Below are 18,719 nucleotides of genomic sequence, written 5' to 3'. Positions count from 1 at the left end.
TAGAGTTTGTCCACAAATAACATAAATTTAAGCAGATTATGCTCAACAATATAAACAATGAAAACTATGGAAACATATTAAATTCACTGGAGAAAAAATAAATCTGCTCTCTTTTTATGAATTCATAAATCATTCTACTGTTTTTATTAATTCACGAGATTATTTTCAGAATTCATGTCATTAGTTTGTCTGCTTTTTACCCTCAAATAAGAAAGGAAGTTATCTTTATCATTAATTATTAATATAAATAAAACAAATATTCTTATAAAATAAACAATTTCAGAATTAAGTTTACGCTTACGTAGAAAACCAATAAACGTGTTTACGTATTTAACTTTCCGGAATGACTCCTTGTTCGGATGTTGCACAATGACGCGTCCAGTGAGTTTCGTCCAATCAACACGCGCCTCAGTTGACAGAACATCGTGACAGCCAATCAGACGCAGCATCGTCCATGCGGGGGGAGGGGTTTAACCGGTGGTAGCGGACAGGGGGCGGAGGCTCCGTCTCTTCTGACCGACTCTGCTGCGCTGTCTCCGGCTTCTCGACTCTTCACTGACCCGGTGAAAGTTCCTCCTCCGCTGCAGACATGGCTCCCAGCGCGCAGCTGAAGGAGGCGATGGCCGACATGCACGAGGGTCTGTCTGCAGGTTCTGTTGGAGAACGATCGCATGGAGAACATATTCAGTGACGTGATCTACAGCCAGTTCACCACCGAGTTCACCAAGATCCTCCAACGTCTCAGACCCTCGGTCACAGCCGCTGGTGAGTCAACGTCCAGGTCTTTATCTGTTATTTTGTGTCTCGGATCAACTCGGATCTACTCAGAGATCCTGTTTGTTCTCCCCGGCAGGTTACGTCCAGTTGGGGGCGTACCCCCCCATCGTCCTCCTCAACACCCTGCTCTTCTTCTGCTGCGAGGACTTTGGCTTCACCACGGTGGAGCAGCACCGCCAGCTGTCCTTCACCCAGCTCACCTGCTGCACCAGAACCAACCTGAACCACACCCGGACCACTTCCCTGCGCTTCTGCCGCCCATATCCACGGCTGAAGCTCCTCCAGGTGCCAACACGACTGTGAAGATACAACAGTGATGAAGAAGATTACATCTTATTACCTCCTCTTATGTTTGCTTTGTCATGTTTATCTGACACAGACGGAGTTCCCGCTACAAACCGTAATAAAGATAACGTGGAGAATTCCCTGGAGATGATGGAGAATGTTAGGATTTTAATAATATAATTAGACACTATAGCCCCGAAAAGGATCGATTTTACGCGCACCATGTTTGTACCTTAACAGAAAGAATTAATGTGTGTGTGTCTGTGAAGATGGCAATGAAACTGAACTCTAAACAAATGCAGTATGTTAGACAGGGGTGGGGGCAGGGGCAGTTTGGGCTGAATATGTGGGAGAATGTGTGGCCTTCACATAGTGACTGTTAGTAGCCGTTGCTGGCTGGTTTTAATCTTGAAGTTGGTTGTTGTGTGTGTGTGTGCGTCACATCGCAGTTCAGTTCTGCACCTGTCTGATCAGGCCTGTTTGAGAAGACTGTACATCTGTGGCATACAATACACTGTACTTTAACTTGTTCTCATACCTAACTTACTATATTACAGCCTAAACTCCATTAGCTTTATTCAAACATCACACATACATGAATGCACTGTTTTCTTAAGAAACTTTGACATACCCTTAGAAAGAATTCAAGCAGCTGCCACTAGGGTCTGAAGGACAGATAGGAAAGGCACATGCCATACTGAAGACTCACAAGGCTTCAGCCGGATAAAGGCTTGTTTCAAAACACCAAACCAAACACTGTCAGAATGTGAAGATTTGCCCAGCTACTATCTAAGGAGGGATGAAACTGGGAGCAGCTCCTCATCATTGGCGGATTCCAGTGTCTAGAGGAGACCAGCTGGGACCAGCTGGGACCAGCCTGTGCACTAGCCACGGTGACTCCCCCTCGTTATTGACCAATGAAGTTCTACCTACTATTATAAATATTGCACCCGCCGTCCGTTCGGGGCGACTCTAGACTTCCCCGGCGGTATTAGACGGCCTGGGGCTGTACGTTGAGTGCCCATAGCTATGTAGTAGCTTTTCATTGCTTCTAAATAAATACTTTTGAACCAACACCGACTCTTCTCTCTACCTAAGGATAAAAGAACACGACAAAATTTGGTGACCCCGACGTGATCCTGTAGAGAACTTTTGACCAGAAAGACCGGAGACCCAAAAGTCGAGGCCGCTCCGATCGATTCTCCACATACTCACAAGGCGCCAAACTAAAAGGTAAGCAGAAACCTGTTAAAACAAATTCTGCATTAGTTATATAGGCATTGATATAGATTGTGAGTGTGCGGAGAGGAGAAAGGAGGTAAAATAATAAAGTTATGTGTTTTATGGAAGCAATGAAAGGCTATGTGAAATAAACAGAGGTCTGGGACCCTGTGAAAGGTCTGGGACCTTGTGAGGGGTCTGGGACCCTGTCTTGGCGCAGAAGAAACAAGATAAAAAGCGAGGTCTAGGACCTGCGCGGGACGGGCGCCACACTTAAAAATCTGTGACGCACGAACCCTTAAAACTAATTCAGATTGGAGAAAAGACGATTCATGCAATAGATTGCATCCGTGCAACCTAATCTGGGATTAGGGTGTGTTCCTGGAGGAAGGGGCTACCGGCACTGACGAGTGAGGAGCTTAACTAGCCAGACACACCGTTGCTTGAATCGGGCACAAATTAAAAAGACGCCGAGTCCATAACATGTTTCGAGGACTGACAGATAAAAAGACTGACTAGAATAAAAAGACTGACAGAGACCAAAAAACTGACAATATAAAAAATATAAGATTTAAGAGGTCTGAATGTGTGGGTATTTACTAAATACTAAACAATAGTGTTTTGGAGATTGATTAAGAACTTAAGGTAACTAATACTTGTGGGTAATGGAACTGATCTGAGTAGTCCTAATATGAACTTCATGTAAAGGAACTATGGTGACACAGCACTAAGTCTGATACAAGTGTGAATGAAAGTGTGTGTGTGGAAAACGAGAGAGAACCAAATTAGGAGGAGATAACAAGAGGAAGGTCACCCGGCTGACAGAGACAGAATAAATAAGGAAATAAGAAAAATAGAGCGAGGTCGCCATCTGGTGGCGGATAAAAGAAAGTACAACTAGCGGTGTACGCCTGCCATCTGGGGGCTGATAAAGGGTATTACAGCTAGGGATAAAACAAAGACGCCACCTGGGGGAGACCAAAGGACATTACAGCTCGGGTTACAACTGGTTTGACAGCATTGGATTGGCTTGTGTTTTTTGTTTTAATTTTTAATTTTTAATTTTTTCCACTAAGAGACAAATGACGACGGGAACTTTTTACAGTTAGAGATACACACCCCTGACATACCAACACGACCAACCCTGACCCACACAGATACACACACATTACAGCAACATGTCACAGCACTAGCATATCACAACACCTCACTCGTCGTGGGTTGAAGCACTGCCCTTGGCGCTCATGTCAATAAGAAGTTCATCCAATGGTGTCACCCATTTATCCCCACATGAGCTTCTCACAGGACGGCCCATGCCAGGGCCTCCTCGAGACACTGGTTATGGACCCGGGTTGGATGTACGTCAGGAGAAATTGACTGACTACATGAAAGCCTTAACTAATCTTACTGAAGTTTTGTCTGCACAGGTCCAGGCGGCTGCTGGACATTCTGACGAGACCCCCACGGAGACTCCTGTTCCAGTAAGACCGGGTGATTGGGTAAGGGTCAAAGTTCACAAGAGAAAGTGGCCCGACCCTAGGTGGACAGGACCTTGGGAGGTAACAGAGTGTACCTCACATGCGATCCGAGTAAAAGGAAAAAACAGGAGCAATTTGGCACCACCTCACACATTGTGTACCCGCTGACCCACCTTCTCGGTCTTTACGAGAAGTAGCCACTGATTTGGCCGACTCCTCCTCAAAATCTTAAAGTAATACGTTGACCACAAAAGGAGGGTCTATCTGTATGTCTTGTCTTGATTATTTCCAAATATAAGCTTGTATACTCTACTTTAAACTCAGCTACGCACCTCTGAGTTCCATATGAGCAGAGAGAAACACGCAGATAATGTAAATGACGATGGAGATAGCAGGACTTCACCCCTGTGGGTGAGGCCATCAATGTTTGTTTTTTCCTACCTGAGACAAATCCCTACTGCTTTCCATGATTTCTGTTACAAGTGTGATTTCTAGTAATCAGACAGTGAATTCTTATAATTCTAATAAATGTGTTTCCGTTGCTTTAACTCCATAGATAATTAAGACATTCTAAATGATTTACAGGACTGTTGACTTTTTTTGTGACGAATTCTATATAATACTTTGTAATTAATTCAAATATTGAATTCCCAGTTTAACTTTATGTTTGAGCACATCTTTTGTTTAATCAATTTTAGTGCTCCTATTTGATAAGATTATTAAACTGTTCTTATCCCAAGGTTGCGAAGGTAAAAAGTTCAGTTAGTAATTGTCCCAACAATTTGTAATTGTACAATATGAATGTTTTGTACTTTAACAATTCAATTAGAGAAGCAGTTTACTGAGCTGGTAACATATATCCTGTGTCAAATGTTTTTATGTATTCAAGAGCAATTTTCGTTAATGGGACTAGAGAGTCCATCTTATCTGGTATTTTAGTTGGAGTTGTTTATTTTATTTATTTATTTTTTATTTTATTTTATTTTTTATTTTTTTATTAGATGTTTGTTTTATTTGTTTTGTTTATGTTTTATTCAAACAAGGATATTTTAATATTTCAAAATTCTAATTCAAATGTCAGACTGAATAATGTTCATTGCTCTTTGAAAAGGTGAACTTGCATGATTATGTTATAATATAATTTTTCCTAAAATGGTTTTAGAGTTATGACAATATATAATCCAACAAAATTTGCTATCGAGACCGCCAACCATAATATTTTTTATAGTGCACAAAATTAGAGGGTTCCTTGCACTGTTACACATATCCAAGCAAAATTGGTGCTGTGAAATGATATATCCTTAACTGAATAGAGATCGAATTTGGAGTGAAGAAGCAATTTCCAAACAGAAATTCTTTATTTATTTAATTTTCTTTATTTTTAGAATTGGAAGATAAAGACTACTTAAGAATTTTACTTGAGATTTTCACCCTTAGATATAATATGTGCTGACATCTTGCAAGTAAATTTTGTATCTGATGTTGTGATCATTTTATGATCAAAAGGGAGGAATGTAATGACATTTTTTTACCATTATACCACACTAAATATTATCTCTGCTTATGCATACTATTTTTGCTTGTGTAACTGCCAAAATGACATCAGAGCCACAAATCTGAGACTGTGCTCGTCTCCCCCAACAAGACCTCGAAGAGGCCTTCAGCATGTGTCTGTGTCTTATCTCCTGGGATTTTAATATTCACTCAGTCCACACACGTAGTTCTCACAACACATAGTTCACACACACACACACACACACTCATACAGTTCAACTCTTCACACACACACACATCTCTTCATTGCATCTACATAAAAAGCATACACCTGCAACTGTTTCTTTGTCATTACAAATGCAGTGTGCTACCCAAGGGAATGAATGTGATAAAATGGCCAATGAATGTGAACGAACAGATAAATCTGCACAGAAAAAGTTTTCTTTGTATCCTACAGTGCCTCAGTGTGTCAGAGTGGACCACGATCTCGACTGTACCCCTCTTCAGAGACCTGAAGTGGCTTCAGCCCCAGCCGTTCACCTCCACGAACAGAACAGCAGACACCTGCTACAGGTGTGGAAAGAGGGGACGTTGGGCGAGGGAGTGTCCGGAGGAAGGAGATGCAGCTGCTCAGGCAGATTTGAGGAGGGGGGGGCCAGGAGAGAGCGGTGGAAACTCTGATTCATTCGATGCCTGAGATACAGGGTATCGCACCCACACCACACATACAGTACATGAAAGTGACACACCAAATGTCACTGACACACACACATTGATATTAGAAGCAATCACATGCTTAGAAATGAAAAATTACTTTTCTGCATTGTACATCACATGTTCATATGGTTCCTGATATCACATATAAAAAACAATGGTTTAGAGATGAATGCAAAATGATAAACCTTTGATAACACGTTTTGTGGAACACAGGCCCCAGAGGTTACACCCACAGATACAATGCACAAACCCCCTTAGGACAGCTCCAAAGAAACATCACCCTCACCCAGAGGATCACGTCTGCCGGTTCCCCCGACAATAGTCTCTTAATGACTCTTAAACATCTCCACTATAACAAATTGACTAAAAAAAAGCCGCACTGGCAAGTCCTTATTATTTTTTGTTTTAGGAGTAGACATGACAGGAGCTGACCCCATGGGCATCGTAAGGGTAGACGTCCGTTCCTCCTCCCCTAGAACTCAGCCTTCCCCTTCCCCATCTGATAACTCTACTACTAACTCCACGAACTCTCCCCCTGAATCCACCTCACCACTACCATCCCCACCCAGCTCCCCTGCGGTACAATATTACGACGCCAGTACCGTTGAAGATGTGGTAGAAATAGAGACTGGATGATGAAAACATATGGCTAAAATGGGTCCACTTTACCGCCCGTTCCCAAAACCTCACTAATTGTATAGTCTACAGTCAGCCCCGGCCCCCCTACTGATAGACTCGGATCGACCCGGTTTTGATTGCATGTATGGCTTACACATGGAAGCCAGTCCCGCCAACTGTTCTACTCTCAGTCATCTCTTTCCCCCGGCGCCAAACAACACGCTGCCCCCTATATTTACTCCAGTAAAGGGAAATTACACATGTCTGACTAAAAAAGGTAACTCATCTCACAGAGAGATGGGTTCAATACCGTCCTCCTGGTGTTCTAGAAACATCAATGTTACCGACTGGCACAACGCCACACAGCTGGAGTGGGCCCGCAGGTACCTCTGCTGGTACTGTGGAGGAAAACGCTTGAGGAACCGCCTTCCTTCAAACTGGAAGGGTTCCTGCACACTTGTTCAATTGACCATGCCCCTGACTATCGTCTCTCCCCGCCCAGGACAACCCACAAGCACCCGCCGACGAAGAACAACGCATTTTGACTTAAATAGGGACTCACCCACATACATAGACGCCATAGGGATTCCTCGGGGTGTTCCAGACCAATATAAATTAGCGGATCAAATTGCAGCGGGATTTGAGTCTATCTGGATATGGGTAACTCCCAACAAAAACGTGGATCGCATTAACTACGTCCATTTCAATTTCCAACGCCTCACCAACCTTACTCGTGACGCCATAACAGGCCTATCCGAACAGCTCGCCCCTACGTCCCTTATGGTCACACAGAACCGACTGGCCCTAGACCTCCTACTGGCAGAAAAGGGTGGTGTGTGCACTATGATAGGAAGTTCTTGTTGTACATTTATCCCCAGCAATACAGCCCCTGATGGCTCGGTGACCAGGGCTCTCTGCCTTACGCACCATGGCACAGAACATGGCCGCAGACTCTGGAATTAACAACCCCCTAGATAGCTGGATGAACACTGCATTCGGCAAATGGGAAGGGCGAATTGCATCCTGCCTCCTCTCCCTAGCTATCTTTGCAGCTATCCTAGTCACCTGTGGCTGCTGCTGCTGAATCCCTTGCTTTAGGACCTTGCTCAACAGACTCATCACCACGGCTCTGACCAAGGAAAACATGCCCCATCCCCAACCCTATCATTTGCCTTTGTTGAGTGGTGATGATGATGAAAATGATGAGGGGTTTGCATTGGATGAGATGGAGGTTGGGGAGATCGTGGATGATCCCCAGTAAGTTGTTCACACCATAAAATGGTGTGAAAGGAGGGATTTGTTAGGATTTTAATAATATAATTAGACACTATAGCCCCGAAAAGGATCGATTTTACGCGCACCATGTTTGTACCTTAACAGAAAGAATTAATGTGTGTGTGTCTGTGAAGATGGCAATGAAACTGAACTCTAAACAAATGCAGTATGTTAGACAGGGGTGGGGGCAGGGGCAGTTTGGGCTGAATAAGTGGGAGAATGTGTGGCCTTCACATAGTGACTGTTAGTAGCCGTTTCTGGCTGGTTTTAATCTTGAAGTTGGTTGTTGTGTGTGTGTGTGCGTCACATCGCAGTTCAGTCTTGCACCTGTCTGATAAGGCCTGTTTGAGAAGACTGTACATCTGTGGCAGACAATACACTGTACTTTAACTTGTTCTCATACCTAACTTACTATATTACAGCCTAAACTCCATTAGCTTTATTCAAACATCACACATACATGAATGCACTGTTTTCTTAAGAAACTGTGACATACCCTTAGAAAGAATTCAAGCAGCTGCCACTAGGGTCTGAAGGACAGATAGGAAAGGCGTTGTTTTGTCTAGAAAATGCGCATGCCATACTGAAAACTCACAAGCTGTCAGCCGATTCATGGCTTGTTTTAAAACACCAAACCAAACACTGTCAGAATGTGAAGATTTGCCCAGCTACTATCTAAGGAGGGATGAAACTGGGAGCAGCTCCTCATCATTGGCGGATTCCAGTGCCTAGAGGCTGGGACCAGCCTGTGCACTAGCCACGGTGACTCCCCCTCGTTATTGACCAATGAAGTTCTACCTACTATTATAAATATTGCACCCGCCGTCCGTTCGGGGCGACTCTAGACTTCCACGGCGGTATTTGACGGCCTGGGGCTGTACGTTGAGTGCCCATAGCTATGTTGTAGCTTTTCATTGCTTCTAAATAAATACTTTTGAACCAAGACCGACTCTTCTCTCTACCTAAGGATAAAAGAACACGACAAGAACCCGGAGAACCCGCTCCACTGCCCGGTCAGACTCTGTGAGTTCTACCTCTCCAAGTGGTGAGTGTCTGACTCGCACTTTCAGTTGAGGACGCCTGAGCAGTTCACATGTAACGACCTGTCTGAAATGTAAACGTCTTCCTCTGCTTCCTTTCAGCTCTGAGTCGGTGAAGCAGCGCAGCGACTGGTTTTTCCTTCGGTCCAGATCGCTGCTGTGTTCCCAGCAGCCCCCACTGGTTCTCCTCTTCCCCACTGGATGGCGACACCATGGAGGCCATGCTCGCTGGAACCCTCACAGTCCGAGAGCTGCAGGACAGAAGGTCGCAGAGCTTCGGCCCAACGGACAACAGACGACACCACGTTCACATGTTTTTGTTATAGTTGTTAAAGACATTCTTTCTGATAGAAACTGTAAAGAAGAGACATCTTCATCAAGACTTCCGGTTCTGACGCAATTCACTTCTCTCCAGTCGCTGCACATTCATGTTTTATTTCTTGTTTCCTTTCAGTCGGTTGAATGTCAACACTTTCAGTTGTGACCTGAGATCTGCGTCATTTTATTTGGAATAAAGAAGAAAGTTTTGAAAAGTTATGTTTGATTTTCCTTCCCATCTCTCCGGATAGAGAAAGACTTGGATCTCTGCCTCACCCGCAGCGAAACGATATTTCTTCATTCATATTTTAAGGCAAAACTATCGAGTGTAAATAAAAACTGACTCCAGGTCTGGAAAGAGAAGCCAATGCAGAAGTGCCTGAAGCTTGTATTCTCTCAACCAACCAGCAGAGGGCGACTCCACTGGTTGTTTCTATAGAAGTCTATGTGAAAATGACTCAAAATAACTTCTCACCACATTAATAAATGTCAGTAAACATTTTTCCCGAGGAGGTTGAGATGTTCTCAATCTCTAGTTTCTCACACAAACACTCAGAATAGACTCAACAGGAAAGAAGGAGATATTATATATAATTTTTAATATGCATAGATTTTATATGAGGGAGGAGTAGACGTCAATTTAAAATAACAAGGAAACTGAAGAACATATGAGACTCTAGATATTATTCAAAGTTGTTTATATCTGGAGAAGATCTTCATTAATAAAGCATCATGCCTCAGTTTGTGAAAGTGGCTGAGGACTCGAGCTCAATCTGATCCAACTGGATTTCAGGGACATGCTTTTTCTGGTTTCTCACAAAAACTTTTATGATGTGATTTGCAGGATCCATCGCTCCAGGACTCCAGGTCTTCCTCCCCCATCCTCACACAGTCCTCTCCATCAGGATTCTCCCCTGTCCAGTTGTCTGGCTCTCTGTGACGCCAAAACGTCAAACTGGGAAACACAGAACCGGATCCATGAAAACCTTCATACTGACGTCGATGACAAAAAGTGTTTTCTCAATAACAAACCTTGGATCCAGTCGTGTGTCGTCCACCCAAAGCCATTCACCCTCTTTCTTTGAGTCTGTCAGTCCGATCCAGAACCTGTCATCAGGATTGTCCATTTTTCCTCTCAGTCTACACTCCAGGAATCTCTGAAGAGCAGAAGGTGATTTATCTGTGACGATGTGATAAAATATGAGAACATCGACCTGCAGCAGTGTTTTATACCTGCTCCTCTCTGTTGTTTATCACAACCAGGTCTCCTCTCATTGATGTGCATTCTGTTCTACTCTGATTCCAGGTTAAAGTAACCGAGGAGAAGAAGTAGCACTTTCCTCCATGTGGCTCCCAGCCGTCCTCGCACCTCGGACATGTTTCATCTTTGGAGAGATAACAGCAAAGGAAATCACTGGTTACTTTATATCTGGAAGCTGCAGTGACTTTGAATGTGAAGAGTTTTGAATGACTGTTTGAGAGGGTGGTGGTACACTGCCCTTGAGCAAGGCAGCTATTCTGCAACTGCAGTTACAGTCAATAGCTGTGTCTTAATTCAGGGGCAGTGACTACGCTGTCCCATATCAGAGGCTCCTTCAAATGGGGCCGACAAATGCATCCGTCTAACCCAGAGAAACAAAGGCTCCAACGGGTGGATCCTTCCTGTCCCAACCTATCCCAGAATTCATTGCACTGAGGTGACAAACCCTTTTTCAAGCTTGTCGTTATCACGCTTTAATTTAACTGAACATCTAATGGGACAAATGTTAAAATAAACCAAGGGACATAAACACTTTCTCATCTTGTCTAAGTTCAGTTGTGTTGCTAGGTAACAGCAGTAAGGGCAGACACGAGCATGGAAATCCTTTGTAGACGAGAACATCTCCTTTCTGTTCACGACCCACCAGGACGCCTCCTTCGTGGGTCGGGTCGACCGCGTCCTCTGAAGGATGCAGCCGCTGAACTGAGACAAGCTGAAGTGACTGTATCCGTCAGTCCTTCACTGTTTCTTTAATCATCATCAGGAGATGCTAATGTGTGACTTACTTCTTACTGGAGGAGGTTTACATGTCTGCTCCACTTTGCACGGTTCTGTCTTACTGAGTATTTCTGTTAAACAAAATGTAACTTTCATCAGTCGTTCATCAGAATCGTCTGAACAGAGAAGAAGCAGAAATGTGAAGAAACTACTTTAAGAAAAAGTGACAAACAAAATGAAGAAGTTTACCTGTGAGATTTTTTGCCTCATCTTGAAGCTTTTGGAGACTCTTCATGGTTTGAGTGTTTTTATAAACTGATTAGAAAAAGACAATCTCATCAGTAAAGGTTAAAGCTTCATTTGATAAACGAGTCAGTGCTTGATGACGAGCAGGAGAATCATTAACTAGAAATGTTGTTAAATTCCATTTGTTGATTTTACATCTACACAAACAAACATCTAAAAGTAAAAGTTTTAATTTCAAGAAGTGTTTGGACAGATTTTATGACTCGTTCTGAAAAATGTGCTTTTAGGAATCAAACTCACGGGTTACACCAAGAGCTGTGACGGCAGCTGCCAGGAGAACACTGAGGACCAGCAGGGCCACTCGCTCCGATGTGACCCCTGATCGCCTGTTTGATGCTGCAGGTTGTTTGGAGCCTGTTCAACAGCAGAAGACAAAGACGATGGAGATAAATGTCTAATATTCATAATCGTCTTTAAAGATGAAGTCCCACTTTCATGTCTTTTGTTTTTGCAGTCGACCAACGACCAACAGAAATCAACCCCAACAGCTTAAAGATGAATTTGTAAAAACCAGGTGCGAGTGTAGCCGACAGGAAGTAGAAGGCTCGACTGTTTCTTTGGAGTTGACTATAAATATTTCTCTGACGGTCACTTCCTCATTTTATTTTATTTTTCACACCACTGACTTATTCTCACGCTTTTGTACAGGAAACACACGCAGATAGTTTTTACACCTTCTCTTAATCTTTTAAATAGAATTGAACTTCCTTTTTACTCAAACTAACGATGAGCATTTATTCACAGAAGTGGCTTCAAACTGATGCAGTTTACATGAGAGTCAAAATCATCTAAAGGCAGAAAACACATTTTATTATGTGATTGAACTCAAGGTTTAGGACAGGAATGTTATGTTTTACTTTATTATACACAACAATATGGCTGCAAGTAACTCATGTCCATTATCATTTGATCTGCAGTTTATCTTTCGTATAATACAAAGTCAGAAAATAATGAAAAGGTCTTAAGGTCATTAGTTGTGTCTTCAGAATCAACAATCAAAAAACAGAAGAAATGAAAATCGATGATGATTTTCTTTTTTTTTTGTCATTTCCTTTGAAGAACGTGTGACACGATTGTTAAGATAGTTCCGTGCAGTTTATCACCCACCAGGTCGCTGAGCTTTTGAGTAATTGACGTTGCAATACGTGGGTTCATCTGTAGAGGGTGTGGCCCCTGCAACACAAAAATATACATATATGTACATTTATGTTCTGCTGATAAATGTGTTCATGTTTCTGTCAAACAGAAAAACACAAGGGACGAATCCTGGAGACTTCTGGAACGTTTCAGTTTTACAAAATGGAAAAACAGGGAAGTCAAGTCCACCGAGTCAAAGACTGATGAAAATGAACAATTTACAAATGAACAACTCACTGTTTTAACATCTCAAATTAATAATAATAATAATAATAATAATAATAAAATAAAATAAAATAAAATAAAATAAAAAAAAAAAAAAAAAAAAAATAATAATAATACAATGTGTACACTCAGTATTCAGTATTATACTTTAAAACTCACCATCTGTGTTTCCCCTCGCTCTTTTGAACTTAATATTATAAAGAACTTCAGCTTCAGCCATTTTCCTGCTGTGGGACCATCAGTGAGTATAAATTTGGAAATAAATTTAGTTTTGTCTGACACCTGCTCGAAAACTGTTCTAATCTTTCCAGTCAGACTCAAATGTGCTGAAGGCTCTAAGAAGACGTGTAGTTCCTCCAGACCAGATCATTAGGATATTTCACTTCCTCAAGTTTTGTTCAAAACGGATATTTGTTGTTTTCTAACAGAGACGTCTCAGACGTGAGTGATGTTATTCAGTTTGAATGTTTCACAAAGGAAGTGATGAAGTTGTTTATTTCGAGTAAGTACAAATTTCCCACAATTTTTAAATACAATTATATACATTACTCTGAAGTGTTCCCTTTGTGCATGATTAGTACTTTCACTTTAAGTATTTGAAGAATATTTAGATGTCAAGACTTTTTATTTGAACAATAATTTTTTGTATGATATATATTTTATATAGAGTTTGTCCACAAATAACATAAATTTAAGCAGATTATGCTCAACAATATAAACAATGAAAACTATGGAAACATATTAAATTCACTGGAGCTAAAATAAATCTGCTCTCTTTTTCTGAATTCATGAATAAATTCATAAATAATTCTACTGTTTTTCTTAATTCACAAGATTATTTTCAGATTTCATGTCATTAGTTTGCTTTTTTACCCTCAAATAAGAAAGGAAGTTATCTTTTTCATTAATTATTAATAAAAACTAATAAACTTTATTTCGTATTTAACTTTCCGGAGTGACTCCTTGTTCGGATGTTGCACAATGACGCGTCCAGTGAGTTTCGTCCAATCAACACGCGCCTCAGTTGACAGAACATCGTGACAGCCAATCAGACGCCGCATCGTCCATGCGGGGGGAGGGGTCTAACCGGCCATGCTCGCTCGAACCCTCACAGTCCGAGAGCTGCAGGACAGAAGGTCGCAGAGCTTCGGCCCAACGGACAACAGACGACACCACGTTCACATGTTTTTGTTATAGTTGTTAAAGACATTCTTTCTGATGGAAACTGTAAAGAAGAGACATCTTCATCAAGACTTCCGGTTCTGACGCAATTCACTTCTCTCCAGTCGCTGTACATTCATGTTTTATTTCTTGTTTCCTTTCAGTCGGTTGAATGTCAACACTTTCAGTTGTGACCTGAGATCTGCGTCATTTTATTTCGAATAAAGAAGAAAGTTTTGAAAAGTTATGTTTGATTTTCCTTCCCATCTCTCCGGATAGAGAAAGACTTGGATCTCTGCCTCACCCGCAGCGAAACGATATTTCTTCATTCATATTTTAAGGCAAAACTATCGAGTGTAAATAAAAACTGACTCCAGGTCTGGAAAGAGAAGCCAATGCAGAAGTGCCTGAAGCTTGTATTCTCTCAACCGACCAGCAGAGGGCGACTCCACTGGTTGTTTCTATAGAGGTCTATGAGAAAATGACTCAAAATAACTTCTCACCACATTAATAAATGTCAGTAAACATTTTTCACGAGGAGGTTGAGATGTTCTCAATCTCTAGTTTCTCACACAAACACTCAGAATAGACTCAACAGGAAAGAAGGAGATATTATATATAATATTTAATATTCAGAGATTTTATATCAAGGAGGAGTTGACGTAATTTTAAAATAACAAGGAAACTGAAGAACATATGAGACTCTAGACATTATTCAAAGTTGTTTATGTCTGGAGAAGATCTTCATTAATAATCACTAGGGTTGCAAATTCCGGGAATATTCAAAGTTGGAAACTTTCCATGGGAATTAACGGGAATAAACTGGAAATTTTGTGGGTAATTTATACTAACTGTATTTACCTTGTCATATACAGACATAAATTTAAACATTTTGTTTTGTCATAAGCTGATTTGAGCCCTGAGGAAACTTTGGGCACTTGACTATATGCTTCTGCATCTTTGTGGCATTCTTAACATAGGTCTCTGCACAGTATTTGCAAATGTACACAGCCTTTCCTTCTACATTGGCTGGGGTGAAATGTCTCCACACATGAGATAGTGCACGTGGCATTGTTCTGTAGAATAAGATGAGAAAAAAGCTTGTAAAAAACACTAATGCAATGCCAGAGATATAAATAGTAAGCTAAACAATTGGAATCGTCTTTAAAAATATTTTACAATTGATGGATAAATGAATAGAAATAGGCTAGATGAACAGATGAACAATCTTCAATCAGCATGCTAATATATTTTCCCCAGTAATATCATCAAAACTTCCCTGACTAGTCCTTGGGCTAATGCAGTAGTGTGCAGGATGCTGGGAATTATCTGTGCATGTGATGGAGAAATGCACAGTGCAGGGTTGAAATTCAACGTGCAGCGTGTGCTGCATTCCATACATCTTTAAAATAGAGTTTTGAATGACGTTTTTATTGCTCAGCGTTTAATTTGCGGTAAAAAGTTTTTTTTTCAAAATTCCCCAAATTCCCGAGCTTAACTTCCCATGGAAAGTTTCCAGAAATTTACCGGAAATTTTACGCGCCTTTGCAACCCTATTTCTCACAAATACTTTTTTGAGGCGATTCGCAGGATCCATCGACCCAGGACTCCAGGTCTTCCTCCCCCATCCTCACACAGTCCTCTCCATCAGAATTCAGCCCTCTCCAGTTGTCAGGCTCTCTGTGACGCCAAAACGTCAAACTGGGAAACACAGAACCGGATCCATGAAAACCTTCATACTGACGTCGATGACAAAAAGTGTTTTCTCAATAACAAACCTTGTATCCAGTTGTGTGTTGTCCACCCAAAGCCATTCACCCTCGTTCTTTGAGTCTGTCAGTCCGATCCAGAACTTGTCCTCAGGATTATTCATTTTTCCTCTCAGTCTACACTCCAGGAATTCCTGAAGAGCAGAAGGTGATTTATCTGTGACGATGTGATAAAATATGAGAACATCGACCTGCAGCAGTGTTTTATACCTGCTCCTCTCTGTTGTTTATCACAACCAGGTCTCCTCTCATTGATGTGCATTGTGTTCTACTCTGATCCCAGGTTAAAGTAACCGAGGAGAAGAAGTAGCACTTTCCTCCATGTGGCTCCCAGCCGTCCTCGCACCTCGGACATGTTTCATCTTTGGAGAGATAACAGCAAAGGAAATCACTGGTTACTTTAGATCTGGAAGCTGCAGTGACTTTGAATGTGAAGAGTTTTGAAAGACTGATGAAAATTTGAGTTTGAGAGGGTGGTGGTACACTGCCCTTGAGCAAGGCAGCTATTCTGCAACTGCAGTTACAGTCAATAGCTGTGTCTTAATTCAGGGGCAGTGACTACGCTGTCCCATATCAGAGGCTCCTTCAAATGGGGCCGACAAATGCATCCGTCTAACCCAGAGAAACAAAGGCTCCAACGGGTGGATCCTTCCTGTCCCAACCTATCCCAGAATTCATTGCACTTAGGTGACAAACCCTTTTTCAAAAGGTTGATGGTGCCGGCAGGCGTTGAGACGTCCGATGCTTCTCGTTATCACGCTTTAATTTAACTGAACATCTAATGGGACAAATGTTAAAAACAACCAAGGGGCATAAACTCTTTCTCATCTTGTCTAAGTTCAGTTGTGTTGCTAGGTAACAGCAGTAAGGGCAGACACGAGCATGGAAATCCTTTGTAGACGAGAACGTCTCCTTTCTGTTCACGACCCACCAGGACGCCTCCTTCGTGGGTCGGGTCGACCGCGTCCTCTGAAGGATGCAGCCGCTGAACTGAGACAAGCTGAAGTGACTGTATCCGTCAGTCCTTCGCTGTTTCTTTAATCATCATCAGGAGATGCTAATGTGTGACTTACTTCTTACTGGAGGAGGTTTACTTGTCTGCTCCACTTTGCACGGTTCTGTCTTACTGAGTATTTCTGTTAAACAAAATGTAACTTTCATCAGTCGTTCATCAGAATCGTCTGAACAGAGAAGAAGCAGAAATGTGAAGAAACTACTTTAAGAAAAAGTGACCTTGCTGCGGATGAAACCTTAAAACCTTCAGAAACAAAATGAAGAAGTTTACCTGTGAGATGTTTGGCCTCACGTTCCTCTTGAAGCTTTTGGAGACTCTTTATGGTTTGAGTGTTTTTATAAACTGATTAGAAAAAGACAATCTCATCAGTAAAGGTTAAAGCTTCATTTGATAAACGAGTCAGTTCTTGATGACGAGCAGGAGAATCATTAACTAGAAATGTTGTTAAATTCCATTTGTTGGTTTTACATCTACACAAACAAACATCTAAATGAAAAAATTACAATTTTAAGAAGTGTTTGGACAGATTTTATGACTCATTCTGAAAAATGTACTTTTAGGAATCAAACTCACGGGTTACACCAAGAGCTGTGACGGCAGCTGCCAGGAGAACACTGAGGACCAGCAGGGCCACTCGCTCCGATGTGACCCCTGATCGCCTGTTTGATGCTGCAGGTTGTTTGGAGCCTGTTCAACAGCAGAAGAGAAAGACGATGGAGATAAATGTCTAATATTCATAATAGTCTTTAAAGATGAAGTCCCACTTTCATGTCTTTTGTTTTTACAGTCGACCAACGACCAACAGAAATCAACTCTAACAGATTAAAGATGAATTTGTAAAAACCAGAAGGAGTGTAGCCGACAGGAAACTCATGCAGATAGTTTTTACACCTTCTCTTAATCTTTCAACTAGAATTGAACTTCCTTTTTACTCGAACTAACGATGAGCATTTATTCACAGAAGTGGCTTCAAACTGATGCAGTTTACATGAGAGTCAAAATCATTTAACGGCAGAAAACACATTTTATTATGTGATTGAACTCAAGGTTTAGGACAGGAATGTTATTTTTACTTCATTATACACAACAATATGGCTGCAACTAACTCATGTCCATTATCATTTGATCTGCAGTTTATCTTTCGTATAATACAAAGTTTTTCTTTTGTCATTTCCTTTGAAAAACGTGTGACACGATTGTTAAAATAGTTCCGTGCAGTTCATCACCCACCAGGTCGCTGAGTTTTTGAGATCTTGACTTCGGAATAAGTGGTTTCATCCGTAGAGGGTGTGGCCACTGCAACACAGAAATATACATATATGTACATTTATGTTCTGCTGGTAAATGTGTTCATGTTTCTGTCAAACAGAAAAACACAAGGGACGAATCCTGGAGACTTCTGGAACATTTCAGTTTTACAAAATGGAAAAACAGGGAAGTCAAGTCCACCGAGTCAAAGACTGATGAAAATGAACAATTTACAAATGAACAACTCACTGTTTTAACATCTCAAATTAATAATAATAATATAAAACAATGTGGACACTCAGTATTCAGTATTATACTTTAAAACTCACCATCTGTGTTTCCCCTCGCTCTTGTGAACTTAATATCAGAGTAAAGAACTTCAGCTTCAGCCATTTTCCTGCTGTGGGACCATCAGTGAGTATAAATTTGGAAATAAATTTAGTTTTGTCTGACACCTGCTCGAAAACTGTTCTAATCTTTCCTGTCAGACTCAAATGTGCTGAAGGCTCTAAGAAGACGTGTAGTTCCTCCAGACCAGATCATTAAGATATTTCACTTCCTCAAGTTTTGTTCAAAACGGATATTTGTTGTTTTCTAACAGAGACGTCTCAGACGTGAGTGATGTTATTCAGTTTGAATGTTTCACAAAGGAAGTGA

The 18,719-nt window shown here is 41.4% G+C and overlaps 6 protein-coding genes and 1 long non-coding RNA gene across 8 annotated transcripts in view; 3 read left to right on the top strand and 4 right to left on the bottom strand.

The window, feature by feature from the left end:
• LOC117770990 (CD209 antigen-like protein C) overlaps positions 1-13,218 on the bottom strand; it is a 25,933-nt gene extending 12,715 nt beyond the window's left edge. The window contains exons 1-4 of the mRNA XM_034600975.1: positions 13,029-13,218; positions 12,615-12,680; positions 11,748-11,861; positions 11,472-11,516 (exon numbers count right to left, since the gene is read on the bottom strand). Coding sequence (XP_034456866.1) covers positions 11,472-11,516; positions 11,748-11,861; positions 12,615-12,680; positions 13,029-13,089 — 286 coding nt within the window. The 5' untranslated portion in view covers positions 13,090-13,218. The remainder of the gene's footprint in view (positions 1-11,471; positions 11,517-11,747; positions 11,862-12,614; positions 12,681-13,028) is intronic.
• The window catches only part of LOC117770959 (tapasin-like), a 1,175,540-nt gene that overhangs the window by 278,379 nt on the left and 878,442 nt on the right, over positions 1-18,719 (bottom strand). The gene's annotated exons all lie outside the window — the stretch shown is intronic.
• LOC117770989 (C-type lectin domain family 6 member A-like) overlaps positions 1-18,719 on the bottom strand; it is a 36,023-nt gene that overhangs the window by 12,496 nt on the left and 4,808 nt on the right. The window contains exon 8 of one of the 2 annotated variants that reach the window (XM_034600973.1): positions 9,905-10,178. The exons of the other annotated variant lie outside the window; for it this stretch is intronic. Coding sequence (XP_034456864.1) covers positions 10,013-10,178 — 166 coding nt within the window. The 3' untranslated portion in view covers positions 9,905-10,012. Of the gene's footprint in view, positions 1-9,904; positions 10,179-18,719 lie in introns of those variants that run through there. 2 annotated transcript variants of the gene reach the window in all.
• Positions 508-18,719, top strand: part of ak2 (adenylate kinase 2) — a 29,771-nt gene continuing 11,559 nt past the window's right edge. The window contains exon 1 of the mRNA XM_034600985.1: positions 508-616. Coding sequence (XP_034456876.1) covers positions 590-616 — 27 coding nt within the window. The 5' untranslated portion in view covers positions 508-589. The remainder of the gene's footprint in view (positions 617-18,719) is intronic.
• Positions 636-1,088, top strand: LOC117771007 (glutamine-rich protein 1-like). The gene is made up of 2 exons (XM_034601000.1): positions 636-765; positions 854-1,088. The coding sequence occupies exons 1-2, from the start codon at positions 672-674 to the stop codon at positions 1,078-1,080; spliced, it is 321 nt and encodes a 106-aa protein (XP_034456891.1). The 5' UTR covers positions 636-671; the 3' UTR covers positions 1,081-1,088.
• LOC117771029 lies at positions 8,850-9,442 on the top strand. Its single transcript, XR_004615491.1, has 2 exons — positions 8,850-8,910; positions 9,008-9,442. It is a non-coding gene; the product is annotated as an uncharacterized LOC117771029 (long non-coding RNA).
• On the bottom strand, positions 9,905-18,719 carry LOC117770987 (C-type lectin domain family 4 member E-like). The gene is made up of 9 exons (XM_034600959.1): positions 18,392-18,719; positions 18,045-18,110; positions 17,388-17,501; positions 17,085-17,156; positions 16,873-16,935; positions 16,010-16,161; positions 15,809-15,933; positions 15,586-15,731; positions 9,905-10,016 (listed from the first exon to the last, which is right to left on the bottom strand). Exons 1-9 carry the CDS (start codon positions 18,453-18,455, stop codon positions 9,961-9,963), a joined length of 858 nt encoding a protein of 285 aa, XP_034456850.1. The 5' UTR covers positions 18,456-18,719; the 3' UTR covers positions 9,905-9,960.

The sequence above is a fragment of the Hippoglossus hippoglossus genome, chromosome 11 (genome assembly GCF_009819705.1).
Source record: "Hippoglossus hippoglossus isolate fHipHip1 chromosome 11, fHipHip1.pri, whole genome shotgun sequence".
Lineage (NCBI taxonomy): Eukaryota > Metazoa > Chordata > Actinopteri > Pleuronectiformes > Pleuronectidae > Hippoglossus > Hippoglossus hippoglossus.
This window is presented reverse-complemented; position numbering and strand designations above follow the sequence as displayed.